This window comes from Pangasianodon hypophthalmus, chromosome 23 (genome assembly GCF_027358585.1).
Source record: "Pangasianodon hypophthalmus isolate fPanHyp1 chromosome 23, fPanHyp1.pri, whole genome shotgun sequence".
NCBI lineage: Eukaryota > Metazoa > Chordata > Actinopteri > Siluriformes > Pangasiidae > Pangasianodon > Pangasianodon hypophthalmus.
This window is the reverse complement of record NC_069732.1, coordinates 12,399,509-12,415,618: the sequence shown is the minus strand read 5'-3', so window position 1 is coordinate 12,415,618 and position 16,110 is coordinate 12,399,509. Positions and strand designations below refer to the sequence as shown.

The following is a 16,110-nucleotide window of genomic DNA, read 5'->3' as shown; positions in this document are numbered from 1 at the left end:
ACAGACTGCTTTCAGAGGTGCTGTAAACCACACACAGCACAGAGCTGGTTAAGATGTCATGGGTAGGGTTACTTACACAACTTTAGGGGCACTAAAAAAAAATAGAGAACTCCTTGTTTATTAGGGAACTACTTCATAAGAACTGTCTTCTGGTCAAACTCAGTACATACAGTTTAAAGAACTACAAAAAAGAAAATAATCTCAAATACACATTCCTATATGCACAATATTAAATTGTAGTTTGTTCCAAACGAAAATCTATTTTACTCCATAAGTAATGAAATTGTTCTATACACTAGCAGAGGAAGGTTTTTTGATGTAAATCTGAAACTAATTCAAGCTGATCGGAAAAAAAAAAAAAAAAAAAAAAAAAAAAAAAAAAAGCCAACATTTGCCTGTCAGTTTTTAGACCAGACTTTTGCAGGGAATGACTGCATTATTACATGGTAATAAACTACTTACAGCTATTCATTTTTATCAGTCTTACTCCCAAAAGAACCATGAACAATCCTGTTTGAACATCAGCACCTGTGTAGATTCTTTCACCCTCAAGAACTGCTAATTTGTGACGCTCTACACAATGCATTACTGGATAAAATAATTTATACCTTCATCAAATCATTTATCATAAATCATGTCATTTTTTGTGTTTATTTTTTGTTTTCTAAAAAAATGGGGAAAAAAGACAGGGGAAAAAAATCAAACATTTAAACCAAACAAAACTAAATCCCTCCAGAGAGGTTTAACTCACATATAACCAGAAACACAGCCAAGTACTGAAAAATAATAAAAAATAACACAGGAGACCCGCATCTAGGGACTTTAGTCTTGGACATATGGTTTGTATTAAAACAATTAACCAAACAGCTTCTTTTAAAAAAAAATAATAATAATAACCCACACACACTAACATTGAGCAGTTGGAACATACACTATATACTGTACATATTGCCATACGAACATTAGTTTAAAGGTACTATTCTGTAAAATATCCCCCACAAAAAGTATAAACTAACCCGTTTCCACACCAAGACATAGGAATAAAACTTCATCAGGGTACTAATTAATCCAACAAAGCCATTAAACCTGATCATTACATGAAATTTCCCAGCAATGTCCCTCTTAAAAGAGAACAAAAACTTGCTACAGACAAAATAATTCAAAGACAACTGAATTGTGGATGATATAAATGCTCGTGGTGTCCTGACTGTGCTTTAAAAAAAAAAAAAAAAAAAAAAGAAAAGAAAAAGAAAAGAAAAAAGACCAACTCCAATTAAAATAGGTTATAATCCTGTCAAAATGTTTATACTACACTGCACCCCAACCCCCCCTCCCTCGTTTTCAGTTAATTTACATCACATTTACATACATCACACTCTGGGCTGTCTATTTGAACAAGCTTAAGGTGAATCAAGAGGAGGCATCCCTTACAAAGATAGTGCCATGGACGATATCTTCTGCATGGATTGGTCGATCCAAGACCACGAATGCTGCTAGCTGAAGATCATTGGCTCGATGCTCCGTAGCGGGCTGAGACTGAGGCTGCCCAGAGAGGTAGATGAGGAGCAGGCCGACTCTTGGAGAAGATCTTGGGGAAAGTCACTGGCAGGTTGAGCACAAGCTAACTGGTTGAGTTTACGCTTTACAGACCAAGGTTGCTGTGTCAATTCCCCTACCAGTATTTATGTCCCAGTGTCCTCTGGGAAAGGTGTGGCGACACACCAAAACTGCCCACAGACCTCTCCCCTCCCACCACTCAGCCACAATGACAAGATTCTCATGCTGGGACAAAAACTCGGAATGGCTATAAATGAATTATCAATAAACCCCTTTTATATAGTATATTATGTATTTATCAAAAGAAAACATTTAGCCTCTACAGTGATATATCTATGGTATACAAGAGAAAAACAATCTGCAAGATCACACATTTTTCAAAGTTGTTCAACAGACACATGGGGTTAGTCATCATCTTCATCATCTTCACCCTCATCTTCTGCATCTCTCTTCCGCTTCTCCCCCCGAACCTCTGCCTCCTCTTCTAAAACACAAAATCCGCAAGAGTCGTATATGAGAGCAGAAACCCTGGTGCCTGAGGTATCAAAACCACTAAAGACTGTAAGAAATCTCTGTGGGTGCTTTACACTTACCTTCACCTTCCTCCTCCTCCTGTTCTTCTTCTACATAGTCATCATCATCCTCCTCATCCTGTTACAGGAAGACATAACCAGTACATAATTAATGCCATGGAATATATACTTAAAATATGTTTAAAATGATAAGATGGTATTCGACATTAACATTACCTGAATATCATCTTTCATCAGGTAGGACAGCCCAACCTCTCCACTCTCTGATTCTTCTTCATCATCCTCCTCCTCCTCATCATCATCCTCATAATCACCAACAGGTCCAGCTCCCTCCTCACCATCCTCATCATCTTCTGAGCCACCACAAACTTAAACACAGTGGCAGAACTAAATTAACTCTAGTTTTACTTTAATTGTAAAAGCATGTTCTGTAACAGGATCTTACATTTGTCAATATTCTTAACAGTATACAAGTTGTATGATAATCTTCCTCTATAGCCCACTCACCATCACCATCATCCTCTGAGTCGGGAGCCTCGTTGTCCTCCGCATCAAATCCATCCAGGTATGTGACCTGAGGAAGCAGTTCAAAAATGCTCTCCCTGTACTCCTCCAGTGTCGTGATCTCACAGTTAAAAAGGTCCAGGCTTTTCAGATTCTTCAGGTTTTGCTGAGGGTTACAGTGGAAAGGCCAAAAAAAATGTCAACCCTGAATGTGCTCAGAATGATTGAGGTGAATAGTGGCATCATGGGCATTTAACTTTGGAATGGTTGCGCAGTGTGAGCACCTGTGTTGCGATATGTCATACAAATCAAATTTTCTCTTGTTGTACAGTGTAAGCCCAGATTTAGAACATCATTTAGAACAGTAACTATTATCACTATTAGAACACCACCAACAGCAATAATATGATTTGCAGATGCATGACTTATTTTAACAAGCATGTTAGAAGACCTATGTCCCTTACCAGAGCTTCCACTGTGCTGAGTTCTTTAATCTTGTTGCCACTCAGGTTCAGGTACGTCAGATTAGGGCATTTCTCTGCAAGTATCTCCAAAGAGCCCGAGATGTTATTGTCACTCAGCTCCAACTGGTTAAGAAAAAAAAAAAAAAAACATTACATTAATATAAATAGGTTTTCCTGTATATTCCTATAGATGTTTATGGACATGAATTACTTGTTTATGGACATTAATTACTAATTCTTGTACAATGTAGTGTCTAACTGACTTCATAAAAATGTACATTTGATGGTAGGTCAAATGAAAACCCCTCCCTTTTTTTTTCCATTGTTTATTGCAAAGAGGGGTCACAATAGTAATTTTTCTACATCTACATTTCATTCAGTGCAAGTGTTCCAGCACTTAATGAGTCTCTGGATTCCTCTAGAGAAAAAAAAAAACTAAATGTTGTCGCACTTTTAAGGTTTTCATTTGACTTGCCCTCATACATCAATATAAGCTCTACTAATTCCACTTCTGGTTACCACAAAGGTTAACAATGAAACAAACTGCTGATCAGTTTGTGAGTTATGATCAAAGTTGTACTGGACTGACCTTCCTCAGTTTGGGCAGTGATGGCAGCATGGCCAGTGATGTGAGACCAACATTAACCATGCTGAGGAACTCCAGCTCCTTGAACTCATCCGTGAGGCCCTCGATCTCTCCATCACTCGAGCGGCAATTGTCCACAACCAGCTCTGCCACCTGCAGGGAAAGTGAAGCTGTATATGGGTCTCTGAAACAGGGTGGGTCACTGGAGATGATGAGTGCTTAAATCCAATGAACTATAACGTTTACATTTCTAACATCTAGTATAAACGTTCAGAACAGCTGGAACGTTTACTTTTAAAGATACTTTTAAAGACATTTTCAGGAAACATGATATATGTAACTATATTTAGGTTAATGAACAAAGTGTCAATCATCTTCCAATCAGTTATCATAAATAACAGAATTGATCAGTTTTATTAAAACAATATTTGCTACGCTCTCTGAAAAGTGTATCTTAATGCAGCTGACTGCGATATCAGTGTCGCCATACTGGCAAACCTTCCAGGATGACGTTTTCTTTTAACTGGATATCGCCACCTACAGCCATAGCGGTCATTCATTATTTTATAGCATCATTACAAGATCTCTGCAATGAATCTTCAAATGTGTCTCAAAACCAGTCATCTATAGCAGGTACTCTTTAACTCTGAAATGTCACTCATGAATATGAAGATTTCTTTACTGAATCCAACATTGGCTTTAGCCATCTGCACCACCTACAGGTGAATGAGCTGAACTAACTACCTGCTAATGTTTCAACAGAAGGCACTCCAGATTAGGCATGGGCGTTCACAAACTACTTTTACTGGCGACACAGATCATCCTCACACCCCATGCACTTCAACAAACCATGTCCCTATAGATTTCTTCAAAGATATTTACTTGAAAACAAGCTATGAGGTCAAACCAAACACGCTTCTCCACCATTACAGGTTAGGCTTAACTATAATACTACTAAACCTGTGTGTGTGTGTGTGTGTGTGTGTGTGTGTGACCACCTCACCATCTGCCACATTCCTTCAAGTTCCAAAAAAAGAAAGACAGTCAAAAAACGAGTATTTTCTTTCAAAATAGCTAGTCATGTCGAATATATACATATAAAGCCCACAGTCCTGTAAACAAGCTGAAAACAGGTTATATAATCCCGCCATTGTGATATAAACATGGAGGAAGAAATGGCACCTTGTTCTTTAAGGACTTCGTGAAAAGTCGAAACCGTATTGTGTCTCATAAAGTGGTCTCAATTCGGTTTTATTAACCTTCACTGGGTGTGTGTGGATGTACCAAGAGGACCCTGTTGGTCTTTTAGGGTACACAACTAAGTCAAAGTCACCAAACGTCGCCATTCGTGAAGTGAGGCGACAAAATGCCGTTCTCCTCCCGCACGCGCCCTCGCGCTCCTTCTTCTTCTACACTCTGTTTCTCTCGCGCTCTCACACTCACACAGAGGCGCCACAGCACCACACACACACACACACACACCCTCTAAAGATACACACACACTCTAAACACACACTCTCTAAACACAGCGTCGGATTTACCGATTATACAAGACGAGAAAATAGGCTCGAAACATGACAGAACTGTGAGCAGTAGCGGTTACAGGGGGTTTGATGAGGAACAGCGACAGCATGTGAACGTTTAGTGTTGAAGAGCTGGAGACCAAGATGTCCGCCTCGGGAGACCAAACCGCTCTTCATGACTAGGTTAGAGAAGCCATACTGAAATAAACAGCCGCCAAGACAGACTGTAATCAACTTATTCGAGCTAGTGACAGAGTATTCCGAGTAAACAGGCTATAAATGTAATAAAAGTACTCCGAATCTGTATAAACACACAGCCGAGTAACGGCTTTAAGAGGTAATAACGTGTATTTCTATCAATTCGTTCGTTTTCAAAATTACAACCGGATGGTGCATGTCAACATTGCTCGATTAAGTCGTAATTGAAGTAGTCAACGTTTGCGAGGGTAATTTCGAGAATAATAATCCGATTAATGCCTAAACTAGGGGGATTTATTCATTTTATGGCGCAACTGCCACTTCAGCACGACTACATGAAGTCCAGCGCAATGGCGAACAGGAGAGTAACGGACTCAGCACACTCCACTCACTCACTCACTCACTCGCGCCGAACACACAACAGCTGCGTATTTAAAAAAAGTCTAATGTCGTAAAAAATGTGTCATATTTCCTTAATCTATTAGAATGTAACCTCATGGTCATCGTTCGTCGAAGTGGCATCCTCGTCAGCGCGCATGTGGTGTGTGAGCGCAGAGCACCACTGAGTGGAGTCTAGTTAACTCTCCGACTCCGCGCGAGAGACAGACAGACAGGTTGCGATCCAACATCATTTCAGGGAAAAATAAATAAATAAAACTCCAGGATCTCACCTCTGCCGGAGTTCTGTTCCTCAACTCTAAACTGATCCTCTTCTTCATCTCCATTGTGTGAGAACACAACGCACTGGACGAGACCGGACAAAAATATAATTGTTAGAAACTCCGAAGCGCGGACCCACAGCTCAGCTTTCTTCAACGTCCACTCTTCTCTAACTGATCCTCCATGATACCTCGCAGCCAACCCCCTTTCCGAAACCCCGCCCACTCCGCGTCGCGATTGGTCGGTTTTGTTTTTGAGCGCGTGAGCGGTGCGCGAGCGTGCCACTCAAACAGCTCAGCCTGCTCAACATAATCGAGCTCAGGCGAGGAACGTGATTGGTTGGAATTGCGCGCGCAGTAAAATTAGACGGGTTGGTGCGGATGTCAGTAGAAAAGGGTTCAACTCGCCAAACCCGCCCACTCTTTGTTCTCATTGGCGCCTGCCCGTGTCACCCAATACACTCCCAATAAATACATCGGTTAAGATCACAGTGATCATTCAGTACACTTACTGAACTGGGAGGTGGTGCTACTGTTTTTATTAATGCCCCCCAAAAAGTTTGGGAACATTATCATTCAATTATTGTGGAGTTTTTCCTTTTTTTTATTTTTTGTGTTCATTAATTATCAAAAATATCTTCTTATTTTATCTGGCTACATAATGCATAATGCAGTTCAATACATAATACCTTAACACATTTTGCTCTAAGACATTTTTTGCTGTGAAACATTTTTCTAGAAAAAAGTGATTACATTTGGCTATATAACATATATACACATCGCTTTACCACTGCCTTGAATGAAGGAATGCAATTTTGAAATTAGCTCCAGGCATTAACATATATTTTATAAGAAAGTAAGAGATTTTGCACAACCCATGAATTTACATTCAGAATAGCCTGAAATGAACTGAAAAACAGCCAAAAGTTCTTACCAACTGACACTTCTTATCTCCTACTCCACTCTTGAATAAAATGGCTGACCATAAAACACAACAGTCATGGAGGCTTAAAGGCTCCAAATAATCATGCCATGCCATCTGTCCCTGCACTATTTGCACTCAGCTGTACGGCATATCAGCTTGCTTAGGTAAAGCAAATATTTTATAATATATATAGGGGTTTTTGGACAAAGGTTTACAAATGAATAAGGACCCAGCAAAAACATTCTCAAGAATATTTTGATCTCCCAAAGAAGACCTTGAGGAAGTCTATGGGACTAGTATAGTTTTTCTGCTAAACGCCATTATTTTAAAAAAATTCACGTTGCTGTGTAATACCCAAGGTGACCACTAGGTAAATGGACAGTCTAGTGCAATGGATAGCATTACAGGTATCCTAAGCTGATTTGTCTCAAAGTCGAGAGGAAGTAAACAATCTTCCGTACTCAGTCATTTCATAACACTGCATTGTTCAATGTTGAAGAAGTGCAGAAGGACTCCTAATGCTGTAACACTACCTCAGAGAAAAGAGTAGGCCAAATGCTTAGTGCACAAGTGTTAAGCTGGGAAAGAAGCCGTGGCAGGCATGAACGAATACAATTTACGTCACTATTAAAACACAAAAATAAATATGGTAACCTGACTCACAACTGGAAAAAGAAGTGGAGAATTAAATCTGGCGGGTATTTCTCCTGTAGCAAAGAAAGATCCAACAGTATGAAGAAGCTATATTGCTTCTTTTTATTGTTACTAACAAAATAGGCTTTGCCAAAGACGAAATTGAAAATGTTGTTTCAATGTTTTTTTTTTTCGATATCTGAAAAAAAACCCTGCATTAATCAGTATAATAAATGTTATCATCTGATAGTTCATATCCAATTAAAAAAAAAATCTAGAAACCTGTGTTCTGCTTTCAGAGCCTAGGTTATGGATGTAAGAAATGTTAGTCTACAGAGGTAGAAAAAAAAAATCGGAAATCGAATTTGACACCCTTGATTTAGTGTATACTATATGACTGGACAGATGGTTTATGGCCTGTTTTTAATATGAGGGCTCAAGAGTTAAAGGCATATAACAGACAGGAAACAGGAAGTAACTGCAGCAGACTGGTGGAAAATGGAACATTCCATGTTTGGATGTAGTTATCCATTTAATATTAACAATGCAAAATTAAAAAGTAAAATAATCTTGGTACACTTTTTATTGTGGTGAATGTAATGTGTTTTTTGTTACAATATGGCAGGGCAATGACATTAGTAACACTGTCCCACTGACAGCTATAAAGACACTCAATAAGCATTTGCTTATAGTAATGTGTTATATTTCACTGGGTAATCCAAAAATACAAAGGAAAGCTTTAAATGCATGTGACAGGTGGTGATATGGACACCAGGAAGAAGCCCACAATGTTAGGACATGAACACCCACTAGATGGCAGAGAGCACAAGGACATGCCCTAACCAGTTATAACTGGATTTACTTTCACATCTTTGGCTACTAAACTATGAAGTTGTCACTAGATGGAGCAAAATGTCTTTGGATAGATAGTATGTGTGTATCTTGGGAACAGTATTCCTGATATATGCCTTTTGTCTTAACTGAAACAAGACAGTAGAAAACCCTTTTAAACCAAATATTTTACTTTGAAAATACAGAATACCAGGAAAATATATTAGAGTCATCTACACTCAACAGTTTACTGAATAGTGACAACATGCACTTTCACTGCTGAGGACCTCAGAAGGCTCATCACACTTTTAAGTATTCCTAACTATACTTTGTCATTTTATATATTATACCTGACCTGCATGTTCCAGTAAAAGTCTTTTTTATTTAATCCCTGCTGCATTTCATTGAGCATGTTTAAAACCACAAGGCTATGGAACCTCACAACAATAAATGGCTGTAATGGTCCATTGTGCTGGGACCCCGGTGCTTCCCCTTGACCTTCATAGACAGCTGTTGTCACATCTCCTCAGTGTTAACTGCACGTCTTTGTCCTTTTAGCAGTGTCCTGGCCCACTGCTAGGCAAATCAGGGGGCATGGCGGGGGTTATATGTTCCGGCCAAAACAAAGGCAAGTGCACACTGGTGTATTTGAATGCAGGAAGACAATAGAGAACATCGGGCTGCCTTGGGGACTCTGTAATGGTTCATAATGGTTCATGGAGGAAGCATTGGTATTGGTACACACAAAGGACCAACCAGAGTGACAATATGAAGAATAGACTAGTGGGTGATTACAGTTGTGAACACTTCAAAGTCTAGAGCAAAGGATATCAATTTGATATTGTAATACTGCAAATAAACAGCCAATCTATAAAAATATGGTAAATACAATAAAGCCCATTAATCACTCAAACTAATTGCATACTTCCTCTGGAACAGGAAAACAAGAAGTTGAAATACATTGCAAGACAATGTTTGTAGGAAACTATAAATTTTTAAAAATTGAACACATTTGAAGCAGTACATAATGAAGGCTGAGTGATTTTAGAGTGGTATTCTTACTGCTATGAACCTGAATTAAGGCAGATATTTTAAACTCAATGAGGACTCCCCATTTGTCTGATGGAGTAGAATAGATCCTAGTAAAACTGATACAAGCCCCTCAGATGAGTGACAAATCATCTTCAACATCATAACACAAAAGTTGGGAAATTCCCCAGCACTTAGACCTCTTTGTGTAATTCATGCCTATGATGTTACAGTCATTGATGTGCGGAGACATGAACTGCTATGAAAAGCTATGCAGGGTAAAGCTGTTAGGAAGGCTTGTACATTGTAAATACATGCTAAGTGAGGTTGCAGACCTGTGGTGTTTTATACATGGTTCTTTGACTCCTTGCACTGTTGTGTTTGATATTATGGGTGTATAAGTTTCTGTCTTAGTGTGTTGCTGGGTTTGAAATACACAAGTATGATTTTAATTAAAAACAATTCAGATTTTTTGCACATTCCAGCCACATATGGGATCAGAACAATGTTTACTTATGTTTGCTCTGTTTTTCTTCACTGCTTGTAGGTCTGGTGTTCCTTATTGTTTTAGATTTAGTTTTGAGATAGGCCTCATCTGAGTAGCCACAAGTTTTTTGGGTTTTTCTGAGATGTTTGTCCTTGCCTTTTGATTCAGTGAAATGGCACATTCTCAGCCATTCTTTTAGGTTGTTTTCCAATGAGTGAGAATCATATGAGAATCAAAATGTTGATTACTGTGAATAGGTTTCCTAGAGATTTTCCATCAGTTTCTTTATTCAAAAGGCTATTTTTTTCAGTGTAATCCTAATGTAACTGTCCACTAAGGTGATGTATTCAAAAAAGCTTCTTACTGGACTTTGTTTTTGATTCAGATGTCAACAACATATTTGGATCACTAACTCAATAACTAGTTCCCCCCTTCAGCTACAGATAAGGACATGGGTGGACTCAATGATTAGCCATGATTTTGTCTGGAAAAATACTATTGTATTCAATGTACGTCAGCATTTACTGACCACCAGCAACCACTAATAGGTATCATTCTTTCCTTTCTTGAATGTGCTGTATACAAACAGCTGCCCCTCTTTCTTTTCCAGAACAACCACAGTCTCCCAATAAACTATCACTGGTTCTCATCCTTCCTGACCTCTCAGCAGCCTTCAAAATGTTCAATCACAAGACTCTCCTGTCCATCCTCACAAGCTTTGTAATTAACGGCAAAGCAATGCAAGTGGTTTGCTTCCTATCAGGTGACAGAGATCAGAGAGGGGATCCACATCTCTCCATTGGTGTTCCACAAGGCTCATTGCTGGGTCCTCTTATATTTTCCCTCTATACCCACTCTCTCAGTGAGGTAACAGTGTCCTCACATGGTATTCCATACCACTGCTATGCTATTGACACTCAAAATATCCTCTCCTTTCCTCCCTCTGACACTCATTTTTCAGCTCATATCTCAGTATGTCTGGAAGACATCTCATCGTGGACGGCATCCATTCAACTGAAATTAAATTTCAGCATGACTGAGCTGCTGCATATCCCTGAAAATGCATCCTGTAAAGAGCTTGTGATATCCCTGGAAAATCTTGGGTCACACAACGCACCAAACCTTCTGGGCAACAAACTGTGATTCCTTATGTTGCTTAACTGACACAGTCCTGTAGCTTTCTTCTTTGAGCAGGGTCTGGCCTTTTCTCTCCATGGAAGCCACTCAAGTGCTTTTTCAGTCCCTTGTCATCTCAAAATTGGACTACTGCAACACTCTACTGCCAGATCTTCTCCTGTGTGCCATCAGACCTATGCTACAACACTTCAGAATGCAACTGTATTGCTTTCTTTCAATCTTCCCCAGTTCTTCCACATCACCCCATTTAAAAAAAAAAAAAAAAAAAGGACCAGCCTCCACCTACCTGAAGGCACTTATCAAGCCCCACTCTGCATCATGTTTCCTTCAAGCTTCTTGCATGGCTTGACTTGACCCATCATCCCTCAAGACACAAGGAAGACATGTATCAAGACTCTTCTGTCTGGGCCCCCAGGTGGTGGAATGAACTCCACCTGGCTTCCTGAATGAATCACTGTCACTTTTCAAACAAAGACTGAAGACCTACCTCTTCACTGAACACTTAACTGAGTAGTAAATCCATTAAACACACACACACACACACACACAAAATGCTTAAACTTGTTCTCTAATTTGATGTTGTACCAACTTGTTGTACTAACTCTTTTCTAACAGGGTTTTAGCTTACTGGTATTCTTAGACCCTGAGGATATATTTTTGATGAAGACTTTAAAGCTTCTCCTTCAACTTCTGTAACTATCTCTGGATATGTGCATCTGCTAAATGCTATAAATTTGTAAAACTCTCTGCTACTCCCTTTTACCTCTCCTCTATCACCAGACATAAAACATATAGATCCACCAATGCTGTAAACAGGATTTTAACCTGACTTTATCCCCAGAAGTGTTCTTTTAATTTTCAGAATTAGTGAAAGCCGATTGTCATCACAGATGATCCAGGAGTGTGATATGATAAGCCTTAAAACCTTGCAGATGGTCAGCAGCAAAAAGAGAAAAAAACAGTAGAATGAGAAAGAGACAAATAATTTTATCCCTTCTAAATTCTCCCTTCTTGGTTTACAGGTTGGCCAATATTAAACAGTATGGGTGTGATTGTCTTATAACTGTTTTTTTTTTTATTATAACACAGACCACTGAAAGCTGTGGTGATGTGTGACACACCTTCCATGTTGGGTTCTCTTGGATTCCGTTAATATTCCTGCAGTTTTAGCTCAGTGGACTCAAGGCATGGCTCCAGCACTGTTCATTCATCCTCCCACAGATGGCATAGCCAAAGAGGAAGACTTCTTTCCTGTGGTGGAAATGGCCCAGGGATGCTTTTGTTTTCCATGGGCTTGCAGACTGTGAATGAACACATTATGAACACAGTCTACACTGCTAGGCTGAGGTCATCCAAGAATACAGTTTATAGACAGGCAAATCTTTCAAACTCTCTGTCTGCTGATATGTGTAAATATTTCAGATTACAGCAGTTCATCTTCACTGTCTGTATGTATATATATATTAGGGTGTGTGTGTGTGTGTGTGTAAATACTCTTTCAAAGGGGAACTTGGATATGTTTCGAATGGCCTTAGCAAAGATACCCATAACATGATATTCAGTTATACATAGGCCAAAATCTGTCCTACATATTTTTGGTCTTTTGTAAGTGTGCTTTAGGAACTCAACATTTATTGCATTTATATCATTTTGGCAACACATACTGTATCTGATTCTTCCCAGATCAGAACTCCACTAAAAAGCAGTTGAAAAAAAGACTATTTTCAGTGTTGGACAACTAATCTTGAAGATAAAGCTTTGCTATACATCCAGCACTGGATCATTTATCAAGATTTACATGGGCATGACGGTTCTGGAAGATCAGAATCTTTCCATTTAGGGAGTAAACCCACACATCCTCTGCTTAATCCCGGCTTATATTACATCCTCATGTAAACGCTTCAGAACCTGTAAATGAAGTCTCTAGTCAGAGATGAGGGTGAGTTTCCCTGATAAAATCAGAGCCAGGGTCTTTTAATGGACCAAAATAATTGTGACATACCACGTACCTTAAAGGTGAGTAAAGAAATATGTGGAGATATTATGCACACATATTTTTTAAAAGAAAAAAAAGAGATCCTGTTACCAAAACATCTTTTCACCGCCTAGTTATAGAATGGTTTCTTTTTCCTACAGTCTAACATTATGTCACGCTATAATAAAGAAAATTTAAATGTACAGTCAGAGTTTTAACATTAACCATTCTTTCAAATAGGCAAATATATACATGTATATGCACATTAAACTATGAGCACTCTACGAATAGCAAAGGGGGATATATTATCCTGCTGTTAGAACTGTTAGTATTTCTGCTCTTTCCCTACAGGAAATGCCTAGTTTTTCTTCTTTTTTCTTTTTTTTCCTTTGTCTTTTTTGATGTCCTTCTACTGCAGGAAAATGTCTACTGCACATATACAAAACGTTGATTAAAAAGTTCTTGTCTTGTTTAAAGGCTATTTCTGCCCTCAAGATATTCAAATAAATCAAATCTAATTAATCATCTTTCAATAGGTTTCACTCATCTGCTAAAGCTGCCTTAAGGACTCAACATGGAAAGTCTGAAACTGGACAGCACTCAACAAAAGAGGAGCATTATGTTGGATATTTCCTGTTGGATCATGATGAAACAAAGTGTTAGACTGGAATATTTGGGGTGTGAACAGCAACAACAATATAAATAATTGTATATAAAGTTAACATAATAATATAAAATAATTTTTATATTCACTACATTGTATGTACATTTCTACATCTACTACATCATTCCCAAACCATCACACTACTGCTGGCTATTAATAGAAGAAAAAAAAAAGGGAAAATAGAGTTACAAGAGCACATGTGAATGCACTGTTTTCCTTTCCTGTTTCTTTTTTCTTTTCTTTGTTTCTTTCTTTCTTTCTTTCTTTTTTTTTTTTTTTTTTACATTTCGTTAGTATAGACTCCATGCTCTGGGAGTATGGATACAGGGTCATGCATAAAGCAGTCTCAGAAGACACCGTCCTTAGTTTTCTTAGGATTCTCGGGATGGTTATTCTCACAGTGCCCGTGATTTACAAATAGCAGGGGACCATGGATTGGATCACAGCCATTAAGCACATGGACGGGACATTGTAATACCTCCTACAGGGAAAAGAAGGATGTGAGCTATTACATAGTTTCCTATCAAGATATAGTATTTATGTAGGATTAAAAATTTAAATGAAAGTGTATTATTAGGTTAAGGTAAAAGGTAAAATTTATAAGATCCACAAGATTTACGAAATGAAAACCTGCTTCTCTGTAGTCTCCCATTATAGTCTATTAGCTAGAAGGGTATTCAAAGCATTTTAATAGTGTTTCCCTGTGAACCAGCAGGAAAAGCAGCTCAAGTTCTCTCCATTCAAATCACCTTTCTTACATGAACCATACCATGTAGAGTATTTCACTCTGATCTGTAATAGGCATAGGAGGTAATACCTTTACAGTGCTCATATTCTCTTTGTGTAACTAAATTACATGAATAATATTTCATAGAAACAGACTTAAAAACTAGTCTGGAAATTAATTCATTATTTACAAATTAACAGGCACAATTGGTTTCAGCCTTTCTACTATGTGAGATGTTAAGTTTAAAAAAAAAAATTATAACTGTGAATGTGCTTCTCTGCTTCCCCACTAATGGACAGTTATCTTAATGACCTCATTTCCTGAGAGAGCTTGTGTGAACCAGAGATCTTGCAGGTAGAGGATCATGGGCCTCTGCCTATGGGGCCTCTTACACTATAGCTCCCTATGGACTGAATAAACTGACATAAGATAGGGACACCACATTTTCTGCTTTAATAGACTGCTTTTATAATACAAAATAAGTAGAATTAGAATTTACTCTCGAAACCAAACAAGATACCTGATATTGCAATACATTTGAAAACAATCTGAAGTTGATGATCTTCATCATATGTTGTCTGAGAAAACATGATGAGATCTGTGCATTTACATATGTTTAGCAGATTCAAATGTGGAGCAACATTCTTTAAACCTCTATAGACTTCTACAGAACTCCTTACTGATTTCCCCGCAGCTGTGGTTGCCTTGGCCATTAAACTGAGATGCAATAAAACAGCTATTCTTATTACTTGAAAAAAATCTCCCAATAATAGCATTAGATGTGGTATATGCAGATGTTGGTGTAAACGCAGTCTGCATATCTTGCTAGATTGCTTTATTTAATGCTTTCGTTGAATGATATTTTAACAAATAGCAGGTGTGAGATGTGCTCCCTACCATTTTCATTTTGTTCTTATATTACATCAAATTTTATAATTATTTCCTCACAGCTTTCAAGCCTCTGGCATTTAATCCTGTATGACTTAAGAAACCATATGTTCTTTGACACACCTTTTACTGAAATGACTTTCTGACCATGAAAAGGCACATACTGAAAACATTTGGAAATGTAGTTCTACTCTATGTTCATGATTTGGAAAACTTTAACATCGCTGCACATACAGTGTAAAAAAAAACAGCTTTAAAAAAACAGCTTCTGGATGTGAGCCAAGATTCCATGCAAATGCTCTGCGGTGAACATTCACAAACACTTTTCCACTGGTCTGTGTGCTGTAGGAGCCTCATAGTCAGTGTGGCAGATTCATCCTCCTTTACTCTGAGTGCATCCCACAGGCCTCATGGGACCCTCAGGGCTCCCCCGTCCCTGTTCTCACGTCCACACACCCGGCTAAATCTGCTCGTTTGCCCAAGCAGAGGCAGTGGGAGAATTGCTCACATCCCACTCACATGCACCTCCAGAGAGAAGGGGTTACGTTATATTCTCACTGACTCTCTGCTACCTAGTTAGATTCCCTAACTTCTGGTCTTCCTATTGTCCTTATCTTTTATTTTTAGATATTAAAACATAATTGTATAGTATAGAATAATATAGTTATAGTCACTATCCTTCAGTCTTCTTACCTCTGTTAACTTCGTTATGTTCACTTTTTATATTACACATATTTTTTCAAAACTTGTTTTTATAAAGTTTTTGTTCCTTCATTATCCTTACAAATGC

General features: G+C 38.4%; 1 protein-coding gene across 1 annotated transcript; it reads right to left on the bottom strand.

Moving 5' to 3' along the window:
• Positions 1 to 621: 621 nt before the first annotated feature.
• anp32e (acidic (leucine-rich) nuclear phosphoprotein 32 family, member E) lies at positions 622 to 6,218 on the bottom strand. The gene is made up of 7 exons (XM_026930004.3): positions 6,037 to 6,218; positions 3,648 to 3,797; positions 3,059 to 3,181; positions 2,598 to 2,760; positions 2,307 to 2,458; positions 2,151 to 2,208; positions 622 to 2,041 (listed from the first exon to the last, which is right to left on the bottom strand). Exons 1-7 carry the CDS (start codon positions 6,088 to 6,090, stop codon positions 1,962 to 1,964), a joined length of 780 nt encoding a protein of 259 aa, XP_026785805.1. The 5' UTR covers positions 6,091 to 6,218; the 3' UTR covers positions 622 to 1,961.
• Between the last annotated feature and the right edge of the window lie 9,892 nt (positions 6,219 to 16,110).